The following is a 12,952-nucleotide window of genomic DNA, read 5'->3' as shown; positions in this document are numbered from 1 at the left end:
TTTTAAATGTTAATTGATATATTATTAGTATTATCGTTGCAGTGATACTATATATTATTTATTGTTAAGTAATTTAACACAAAAATTTCTACACGAGAAAATTTCAACAGAAATACAAAATGTTTTTTACCGTGTTACCGTATATGATATTTTTACATAATTGCATTGATATATAACATTGTGACATATATAAATAAATTATAACATGTACTTTCCACAAGCATCGATATGTTTTTTATTTATATACCAACAAGATACTACAAAAAAAACTAGCTAACCTTGTTTTAGGTATGAGATTTGCTATTTCAATAAATTGATACTTACTATACTATCTAATCTACTTCCTAATCTACTTTCTAATTTACTTTCTAATCTAAAAGACCCACATAGTATGATTGAGTGGGGAAGACATAATATAAGCAACCATAACATGTACAGAATAGGTAGTAATTAATGTATAACCATATTACTAGTTTGCTTGTTACCATGTCATTTGTAAGTGATGTGTTAATTGCATTGGCAAGTATCGTCGTAAGTTATTTCATCTTAAATTGTCTCCAACGATCTTCTATGAAAACAGTATACCTTGCCTGGTCCAAAAGCATTTCCGCTCATTGGAAGTAGTTACTATTTTCTTCGGCGGAGTTCTAATGGTAATAATAAAGAAGATAAAAATATTTACTCAATAAAATATCTTATATCATAAATTATAGAGATATATTATAGATAGATAAATTATCTTACCATAATAAGATTACCTTAAGAGGATGCCGGAGTCGCAGCCGCACAGAGAAAAATATATACTGTATTCAAGTAAATATTATTTATTTTAAGTATATCATAAGTTTGTATATCCGCAAATATATCATAAGTTCATCACAAGCATTAAATTTAATTGAATATATTCTGAATTTTAGTAAGTGCAGTATTTTAGTCAAGAATATTAAATTAAAACAAAAATTTGGTTTGCTTACTACATAAAGTAAGTTTGATTTTTCTTTGATACAACTTTACAATATTCTTGAAGAGAAAATAAATTCTTCTTTTGAGTACATGATAATGAGATTTTTTAACACTTGTGATGAGTATATTTTAAGACTATTATCAAGAATATATTCTTTGTTAAAGAGAAAACTATTACTTAAAAAAAGAAAAATAAACTGAGTAATCGTTTTTCTTGGCAGTAGAATGATATTTTTCTCTGTACGAACTAGTTGTATTGGGAAGACGCCCTCACGGGCGTCAGTCCAGAAAAGGTAGGGAGGAAGTCAAACGTGTCTATACCCAGTATCGTGTCGATCCGCTTATCAGATCTCGCGTCTCGCGTAAAAGTTGAACTTTTGAATATAGAGATTAACTTCATATATCATCGGATTACATGATAAAAATGTGTAATCATATGATAAAAATAATTTATCTTGTCTTTTTCACACATACTTTTATATAATGAGCATTTAAAACAAAGGAACATAAGGAAAAATGCTTTCCGCATTTTATTGAAGAACATCTTTCGAATCTAAAAAAGAGATGTCTTATTTAAAATAACAGTTTCATAAATACAGCTTTATAACAACAATTACATAGATACATATTTATAAATTTGACTATATTTTTTATTTGTCCATATTTTTGTGTTTATATTTTTTTTCTATAATAAAACAATTTTAAAGTTAACTTTTTTGTTAATTTATTTTTGTATTTTTTCCTTATTATTTTTATTTTTTATTCTATTTTTTTTAATGAAATGAATACCGCCGATCTAATATGCATCAAAGAAAAGTCGATCGGATTTTGCAAGTCATGTATATATGTGTGTATATATATATATATATATATATATATATATATATATATATATACCCACATAGAACAGTTACATCTACCCACATAGAACAGTTACATCTAATATATGTATATTAAAGAGCTATAGTTAATACGCATATATCTATTAGATGTTTATGTTGATCTGTCAAATGTTTATACATAGTGTAAATGTCCGCCTTGTATACTTATCTTTTACGTATAAGAAAAGTTACTTTATAGATGGTTATATATCTATTAGATATTCAATTTTAATCTATCAAATATCTATACCCACACAGTTACATCTAATATATGTATAATAGAGAGCTACAGTTAATATACATATATCTATTAGATATTCAGTTTTAATCTATCAAATATCTATACATATATAAATGTTCTTGTATATTCCTCTTTTTTACGTATAATAGAAGTTATTTTATAGACTATATATCTATTATATATATATTCATATACAGGGTACCGCAGAAATTGCGGATACGGAATGCACAGCATGATTGTTTGTGTCAGAAGAAACAACTTTTTTTCTGGTAAAATTGTATCTGAACTACTTTTTAAATGAGAGCAATTTTAAGCTAACGAATAAGCACTCAAAAATAAAGTGTTTAGATGCAATTGTGCCAAAGAAAAATGTTGCTTCTTCTGGCACAAACAATCATGCTGCGCATTCCGTATCCATGAATTCTGGGATACTCTGTATTATTATCTGTAAATAGATATATTGATATAAGTACATATTTAGTTATACAAATAAATACATAACTATTCGTTGTGACTTAATTTTATCTTTATTTCAATTATGTACATTTATTTATATCTTCAATAAATTTGTTTTTATTCGTATATTTATTACAAGATTATCTTTTTTACAAGGAATAAGTGTATTGGACTTGCCAATTTTTATCAAATAATTCAATATACAAAAATGTTATAACATTAGAAAGAGTATCATTTTAAAAAATGAATATATACACAGTTCATTTTTTCATTAAAAATAAGTTTTATTGCTTAAATGTAAAATAATTTCAAAAAAAAGGACAATTTTAAATATTTTATAATTGTAAAAGTACAATTAATATTATGATTTATTATGATTTTATAGAAATGAAATTATTGAAATTGAAACAGATATATTTTTAAATTTAGGAATTTCTGAAAAAAATATATTATTATATTAAGATAATATTTTTTTCGCGAAATCTTCGCGTTGTACATCAATTTTGGTGCATCATCTCAAATAATCTTAGAAAATGTAAATAATATAATAAAACCTTTTTTAATGTGACGTAAGTCGTTTGAAAAAAAATAAAACAAAATAAAATATAACTTATTAAACCTTTCTTAATTTTTAAAAACAAAGTATAAAACTTGCATAATCAACATAAATAGATATATAATAATTAAAAACAATATTTTACTGTACTTGCTCTTCATCTTGTAATAAATTGGTAGGATTAAATTGAATGTAATTCACGATTTCAGCAGTTTCAACAATTTCATTTCCTGTTTCTAATTCCAAAACAATACTTTTTTCTGTTTCTCTATGAATTTCATTGCGATAGCGCGCTGCAGCTTGTCTGAACCATTCTTGAACACGAAATTGGAACTTTTTTTCGTCTATATTAATACAACGAGCGAGTAATGAACCTATATAACAATATTAACTTGCTTAACTTGACAGTATATCCACGAAATATATACAGCATATATTTTTACAGAATAAATAAATAAATATATATATATATATATATATATATATATTTAATAAACAAAATTGAGATAACACGTATTCATAATATTTAGAAAAAAAATGTGTAATAATATTAACTATATTTTTATATCATTATAAAAATGTATTATTATTTAAAATATATTATATATATAGTTGTGAGCTAATATACTGTTACTTACGATACATTGTATCCATTATTTTTAAATTACACAATTGATGCTTTCCTTTACGACCTTGCCATGAAAATTCTGTGGCTAATTTATTGCTAAATATCTTTACAAGTGATCTTTTCACTGTTTCATTTGAATCAATGCCTCCAAATCAAACAATGCACTCTATAATCAATGAAACAATACGACACAAAATAATGTTTACATGTAATATTTATTCATTTATTATTAAAAATAAAATAAAATCTTACCAATTGCACTTCTTTTTCGACAGTTTTAAGATCTTTTTCCAATTGATCTAATTGTTCTTTTATTTTTAATGGGAAAATCGAATGTAAAGCAACAACAGCTTGTGAAGCAACGGTACTTTTTGATTGCGGTATAGTTAGATCTTGACTTTCTTTTAATTTCGAAATTGTACCACACATACGTTGGATATTCATCTTCATATTTATAACATCTGCTTTTATTTCTTTTATATCGGCACTCATAATATTTGTGACTATTTTCAAATTCTGTATTTCTGTTACTGTATTTGTCATCAGCATATTTAAATCTTAAAAATCAATGTGAAATTTTTAATATCATAAGAATTAGATGAAAAAGTTGTGTATATGTACATACATTAATTATTCAATGGAAATTATTCGTTTTAACGGAAACTTTAATGATATTAATGATTTTAGTCTTGACATAAATTATCAACATCATGATCTTAAATAATCTTCAATTTTAATTGTCAGTTATTGTTTATTGAAAAGTTAATAATTAAATTTGTTTCATATATAAAGATTAAATTAGGATATAATGAGAGACTGAAGTGTTACACAGAAAGAGATTATACTATTATGTTGCGTAGAAAGTTGCAATTCATATGGAACTGAATGATTACAGAATAAGTTTCATGTAGAAAAGGAAGTGAAGGAAAGACTTTGCTTTATAATATGTCGAAAGTTGTTAAATATAATGATGTATACTTCACTTTTTATACAAAAGTTGCAAAGTATTTTATATATATATATATATATATATATATATATATATAAAATAATTGTGTGTGTGTGTGTGTGTGTGTGTGTGTGTGTGCGTGTAATTATATATTTTTTATTTAAACATGAAACACGAATTTTTTTTATATTTCTAAACAAAAATCATAAATAAATTACTATTTATATTCTAACAATCAATTAATCAGACAAATGTTTTTACCTTCAAATAAATGTTCATGTACTTGACTATTTTGTATTTTCTTTATTTTGGTATGTTTAATTCTTTCACAAAGATTGTTCTCTTTATCATTGTCATCCATGTCTGTGTTCAAATCTGATACATATATTACTTTGTCACATTTCAAACAGGCTTCATCGTAAGTGTCTAAAATAAAAAAAATAATATTGTATTATTTTTATTACAATATATATACTTGTATATAATTCATTTTATTTTATCGTGGAACTATTTATTTTATCCTAATATGTATGTATTTTGAACAATTCTCAATATTTTAACAATGTTTTAACAATTTAATATTTTACCGCACACTGCAAATGTTCTTAAAATTATATAATCCTTCCAATTTGAATCATGTGCGTTATTGATAACGGCTTTATCTTTCTTTTTTTTGGATTTAGTTGCAGGATATTTGTATTATTATTATTTGTTATCCATGAGGATGAAACAATTTCAAAACCGTCTTCAAATTTAACCACATGATATTTAATGCTCATTTTAGGTGCTTTTTCAATTTTGAGATTCGCTGTCAACAATGTTTAAAAATAAAACATTATATAAAATATAGTTAATATTAAGTTTAGGATTTTATATCTTTGAATTTATAAATAAGCAATAAATTAAAATTTATAAAATCAAATTCAGATAATAAGTAAACTTTATATTTTATATGTAGTAATAAACTGTTTCAATAATTTGAGATACATATAACGTGATAAAAATGTGAGCAAAATATTTATTTAATAATTTATTGATAAATTTTTATAATTTATTTTTAATAAAGAATTTTAATATATTTTTATTAAAGGATATTTTACAAATATATTATACATACAATGAAATTTCACAATGTAATAAAGGAATTGCAGCATAATATTTTCCATAGGGAAATAACATTATTTTTTTATCAATATTGGAAATAGACCAAGCTTCTAATTCCAATAAATTTGAAACTCGAAAGCAATTGAATAATGACGATGGTAGTGGACTTTTATACACACTTTTTTTTGGAGAATTTTCTTCCAATTATATAAACGCTTCCAGATACTGACGTAGCAAAATTCGAAATTAGAACAATAGAATTATCTTTCAAAATACAGCAATTATTGGGAATTTCTGTTGTAAGAATACAGTTTTCAAAAAATATTTTCGAATATTGAGGATCGTTATAGTCATGGAGAAGAGGTCCTTTGCTATGTATTCCATGAAATTTTTGTCTGGATAAGTGTGACAATTGTGTATTAATATTTTCACATACTTTAAGTTCTGCATATCTATTGCATAATTGTTGCAATGGACGATCAGCTTTTCTGATTTTGAATTTTATAATTTTCATATAATTTTCATATTTAAATGCACTAAATGTATCAAGTGTTCCAAACTTTCGTACATCATTAGTTAAGTGTAATAAATTATGAATATTGTAGGACATTAAGTGCTTGCCATAGATTTTTTCGAAAGATATTATAAATTTTTCCAGATATTTTTCTGCGTCATTAATTTTTTCTATATGTAATTCTGGACTCGTCAGAATTCGAATAGCAATATGTAAAAAAATAAAATTTTCGTATATTTTTAACGACAAAATTTTTTTCAAAATAAATGGTCCTGTGTATAACAAAAATTATCGTAATTTAGTTGCTTTCCACTTATTCACATCATCCAGATTACGAGGTTTTCTGGAAAATTCTTTTGGAATATAGTTTCTTATATTTTTTAATGAATCTGATATTTGTTTAACTTTAAATGCTGGTAATCTTACTTTTAAAGACCCACTTAGCCATAATTTTATCAATTTTTTCACGACACCAATACATACCAAATGCATATAATCTAATGGTATGTTGGTGACTAAACCAAAATCTGGTATTTCTACTAATTTACAATATTCTTTATGATGATTTTTATCAAATTGTTTACTTGCAAGCTCATCTGTTCTTTCTTGAAAATTAGTACCAGGGAAACAAATGCGATTCTTAATATAGCAACCTTCAATATTACATTTCAAGCAACTGTGATATCCATTGTGCCCTTTAGTTGAAGTTACAAATGATTTTGCAGGAGCATCTCCTATTAAACTATGAATTGAAAATTTTACGATGTTGTTATCATTTTGTACACCATTTTTACATAAAATTTTACATTCTTCTACAAAATCTTCTAAAAATAAGTTAGCGTCAGATGGTTTAGATTTTCCGAAGAAACAACCAATTAAAAATACTTCAGAATGTGGTACGATTGAACCAAATATGGGCCATAATTGATTTTCGGAAGACCGAGAAATAGGAAGCCCATCGATGCCTACTTGAAGTTTTATATGATTTTCATTGTTATTCCCATAATGTTGAATATAAGATTCAAGAATAGGTATAATACCAAAATAACAAAATTGTCCTGGTGGCATGTCACGAACATTTGTTTCTCGAGGCGTTCTTAAAAAAGATTTTGCATGTTTCGGCAAATTATTAAAACATAGATGTTGTTTTAAAATTAATAATAACGAAGTTAAAGCTGTATGTGATATGTTATTCGACAGACTCCATAAACGTAATTGTAATTTTATATAATTCAGACTCTCTACAGAACATATTTCACTGCGAGAATAGCAATTGTTTTCAGTTATGCATGAAGGTATTAACATTTCATCACAGTCTTTTAAAAATAAAATATTATTGTCTTTCTTTATGCTTTGTGTCGTATTCTTGTCTTCTAATAATACTGTTTCTTTAACATTATTTTTTTATAAAGAATTCATAGCTGAATTCTGCACTTCATTAGTCGATAATAAGTGTGAAGTATTAATGACATCTACAACTGTAGAATATTCCTGACGTATTTTTTTAAGTCGACGAAAATGCCTTTTTTATATATTTTCTATAGCTTTTCTCTTTCGGTCCATTTTTAAGTACATTCGATGATTAATTCGATAAATGATTCGATGAAAAGATGAATAAACTGAAAAATGTGCATGTTTAATAAATAAATATTAGTACTTTTTTAACATTACGGGAAAAAAATAATGTAGAGAGAGATATTGCAAAAAGAAATATATATAATAAATAAATATATATATATATATATATATATATATATATATATATACAATAATTAACGAATATATAATAAGTTATAGGCGTTGTGATATATTTAAAAAAATTACTTTAAATGAAAATAATGTGATCACAGTACAAAACTGTACGTGTGTAATTTTAAAATACAATATTACAACCATACTTAAATGTCTTATTTAATTGCTGCAAAACTTGAGATTAATAGGAAAATGCAAATGATTTTATTTTTAATAGATACGTGCTTTCTTCAATATAAAAAATTACTTTTCAGTACTTCTTTTTCAGTACTTTTCAAGTAGCAACTTCTAAAAGACATATTAAAAACATCTAAAAGATGTGTAAAAAAATATAATATCTTTTAGATATCTTTTAGAGGTTTGTCTGGCATAAACGTCTTTACATATTTTTAAAACAGTTTTCATTATGAAAACATATATAAGTATATATTTGAAGAGAGAAACCAATTTATAAAATATATACACGTCTATGTATACGTCCAATTAAGTATATTAATATCTTGATTCGACCTAACCTCAAGTTACGTGCTTCAGAAACTGTACAATTAAACACATTTTTTGAGATTTAAGACGTCAACACATAATACATTAACTTACCGATTATATGTTAATTATTTAAAAGATTTGTCTTTTTATACTACTTGTCTTTTCTTCCTTCGTTCGTCTCCCGACAAAAACAGTACGTGAAATCTACGTTATTACCACGTAGATTAATATCGTTGAATCCACGTGGATAATCCGCTCAAAAACGGTACTAGAATCTACGTGGAATCTATGTGAAAATTTCATGAACTTTCGAAACATATTACTTTTTTTATTTTTGATAAGTGAATATCTTGGACATTTATAAAAGTATATAAATACACTCGGCCATAAGAATAATTTTATTTTTAATATACGCAATAAATAGGCTATCTCCCATTTATCCATTTAATTTCAAATAATCTGTTCCATATTCTGAATCCCAACAAGCGATCCAGATTATTAAACAAATTATTTTAAATTAAATCAGTTTATTAAATTAAACTGACTAAAGGACGGTCTACAATGAAAATAACATCGGTGGAGTGGACGGTGGAGTAAGGCGTAAAACTAGGAGTAATGCGAAATGGAAAAGAACCATTCGCTTACGCCTTACTCCACCCTCCACCATCCACTCCACCAATATTACTTCCATCGTAGACGGTCCTTAAAAGAAAAAATAAACTTCGGACCGTGTTAGTATCAGTTCTTTATATACACTTTATGACGAAAAGTTGAATACGAGTTAGCTAATTTGATGCAGCGCCGCATAGCAACAAAGTGAGGAAGCATATTCTATATACATATATACTATTAAATATTTAGAAACATACAGATATAATCTTCTTTTTAGCAAACTTTTTTATCTTTCTGAAAGATTTCAGAAATATTGCAAATACAATATTATATAAAATATAAATATAAATATAAATATTATAATATTATAATATAAATATTATAAATATTATAAAAAACATGATGCAGGTATATTTCTGAAATATTTCAAATACAAAATTACAATTGAAAAATTTTAATAAAATATCTTTTAATATTACAATATTACCGAGTCGTTGAATGATTAATCATAATTTCAATAGAAATATCCACATGAAATCTACATTGATATTTCGAGAATAAAGTACCTCGATGTAATAATGAAAAAAAGAAAGTTGTATCCACGTAGATAATTCGTAATCCACGTAAGCCACGTAAAATACATGGATTCGACGAGGACGTAACTGTTTTTGTCAGGGCTCTTGCTTGTCAACTACCTTTCTGTACGGGCATGTGCTTCTAACGTTAAACAATTGAATGCATATCGTCTTGCAGTAACGTATCCAGTGAGAAATGATAGGTCAGAAAGATGGCTATTATACATCTATTAGATATCTATCAACATCTATAGACGTTTAATAGATATCTAGTAGACGTATTTTCGATCTGTATTTTTCACTGGGTACGCACATATTTTGAACTTTCCATAGATATTTATTAGACAAACATTATTCGTCATTGTATATGCATTTTATAAACATACAATATACATATAAGAGTCATATATATAACATGTTTTTATGCACATAAAATAAACGTATTAAATACTTCTAATAAACGTCTGTTAGTCGCGTAAATAACATATTATCATACAAACATTTATTTTATGTATATTAATATACGTTGAATGATATTTATATTTTTTATATTAGACTAAATCAAAAAATAAAAAAGAAAGTAAAAATAAATATTAGCGACATTAATAATTAATAAAGCATTATTACAATATATTGTTTTCGCATATAATTAATATTCATATAATATATCTACTAGATTTTTTAAATAAATGTTCCTACAATGATATATTATTTATGACTAAGAAACGTTTATTAGAAGTATTTTATGTTTTATTTTATGTGCATAAGAACATATACGACTATTATACATATATTGTATGTATCTTACATCACACGTATATTATACGTATATTGTACGTATATGAAATATATAAATTTGTACTATAAATCTATTATTTACACACTAACATACATGTATAATATATTCAATAATGTACGATGATATACTATATATATATATATACATATATATATATATATATATATATATATATATGTATAATATAGTTAATAAGATAATATGTTATTAATAATTGAATATCTGTCTGTGTTAGAAATATTATATATATATATATATATATATATATAATATTTCTAACACAGACAGATATTCAATTATTAATAACATATTATCTTATTAACTATATTTAATTAACATTATTTAATATTATTTAATATTATTTATATTATTTATATTATTTAACATACTAATGTATGTCCGCTTTTAGGAATATTACAATGTAAGATTGTAGTAATGTTACGGTGCAATGTATTTGTAATAGTAAAACGCGTGTTGCTACAAATGCAGACCGTTTTAAATGTAATAAATAAACTTTGAAAATATTAAAAAAATGTTTAAGAAAGATAGGAAAAAACATTTCCCTTTAAAAAAATTTCACGCCTTTAAAAAGATATCTATTAGTGTTTTTTATTAATAAATTTATTAATAATTAATTTTTTATCTATAAATATTTCTTATTAAATATTTATCTCAATAATATACATACAATTATTTTACATACCCTAGACACCAGAATATTTTAATACGTGCAATAAATGAACTATTTCTCATTTATCCATTCAATGAAGAAAAATTTTAATGAAGCCATACAATATCTTCATTGTTTGTTATCATTATTAGCATTTAGATACTAGAATACGAATTCGTAAATGTAATTAATAAGATCACATAAATGTAATGAATAAGATTACGTCTCTTTTATGATTTATACATATTGAATATATTTATATTTATAATTAAGTATCTTATTTAATCTCATATAATAGGAAAACGTATATAAAGAATTATGGGAAATTTATGAGACGAAAACTCCAAAATCTGCCCCAATTAAATACGAAGATTTACAACATATGGATTACTTAGATCGTGTCATTAAAGAAGCTATGAGATTATTTCCTGCTGCTCCTTTAATTGGACGATATCTAACAGAGGATGTAAAAATGGGTTTGTTTTTAAATATAATTATCTTTTTATCTTGTGTTATTTTGCATGTTATGATATGCACAATTATTATTATATCTTAAATATGAAAAATCCCATAATTTTTAGGGGAGAACTACAAATATATATGTTATTTTATTATTTAACAATTATGTGTAATTATTTCGTAATTATTTAACAATTATGTGTAATTATTTCGTGCTTATATATAGAGATAAAATAAAAATACATAGAAAAATATTCAATAATAGATTTATTTTATATAATCAATATTTTTTTTCTCATTCTGCAATTATTCTTGGAATTAATTTCGATTATGAATTATGAGCAAAATGAAATCTGAATAAGTTCTTTTTTGTTCAATTGAAAATAAAATTTGTTTTAAAAAAGGAAATTATTATGTTTAAAACAACTTTAACATCTTTTAGAAAATTAAAAATCAAATCTTTTAAAAATCAAAAAAGAAATTAAAGTCAAAATTCTCAAAAAAAAGACTTCAAAAAATTATTTTAATTTTTAATGAAAAATATTATTTATTCAATGGCAATTTTGTATATCTAATACATATCTGTCCATAAAATGAAAAGTAAAACGATTGAAATTACCTCATATATATATAAACTACTAATTATGCCTCTATAATAACATTTAAATATAAGTATATTTATTTTAGGAGAGTTTATCTTGCCAAAAGGCACTGAAATTATTGTAGGAATACTGACTTTACACCGAAATGATAAGTATTGGCCCAATCCATTGGTATTTGACCCGGATAGATTCCTGCCTGAAAACATAGGAACATCTTATAAATATTACATGCCGTTTAGTTACGGATCCAGAAATTGTATAGGTAAGCATGAATAAATCACATAAAACATACATCATATTAAAAAAATTTACTTGAATAGTAACTATTAACTATTAACTTTTGCAGGTAGGAGATATGCAATGATTTCAATAAAAGTTATCTTAAGTTATCTATTATTTTGATAAGAACATTTGTATTCAAAGTGGAGAAAAGTACTCAAATAGATAAAATAAAATTAAATATGAATATGACACTATCTAGTATTAATACTACACTTTTCTCCACTTTTCTCCAATATACTATATTATGTATGCAGAAGCAATATATCTCTTACAAAAAATATTAGATTATTTTCAATGAATATATTTCTATATTATTTTAATGTAGTTTTCAATAACATTTTTCGTTTTCAATAGTTTTCAATAACATTTTTCGTTTTTCAATAATTACTTCTATTGATAAGAACATTTGTATTCAAAGTGGAG

At 24.3% G+C, this 12,952-nt stretch overlaps 1 protein-coding gene across 1 annotated transcript; it reads left to right on the top strand.

Moving 5' to 3' along the window:
• The first annotated feature begins 456 nt into the window (after positions 1-456).
• LOC145974888 (cytochrome P450 4C1-like) lies at positions 457-12,746 on the top strand. The gene is made up of 4 exons (XM_083104962.1): positions 457-653; positions 11,485-11,662; positions 12,333-12,509; positions 12,594-12,746. The coding sequence occupies exons 1-4, from the start codon at positions 651-653 to the stop codon at positions 12,647-12,649; spliced, it is 414 nt and encodes a 137-aa protein (XP_082961088.1). The 5' UTR covers positions 457-650; the 3' UTR covers positions 12,650-12,746.
• Positions 12,747-12,952: the final 206 nt, after the last annotated feature.

Source organism: Camponotus vicinus, unplaced genomic scaffold, assembly GCF_025532165.1.
Source record: "Camponotus vicinus isolate PSW18456_S1 unplaced genomic scaffold, iyCamVici1.0 SCAF_1, whole genome shotgun sequence".
Classification (NCBI taxonomy): Eukaryota; Metazoa; Arthropoda; class Insecta; order Hymenoptera; family Formicidae; genus Camponotus; species Camponotus vicinus.
Note: the sequence above shows the minus strand (reverse complement) of the source record. Positions and strands in the feature narration are given on the sequence as shown.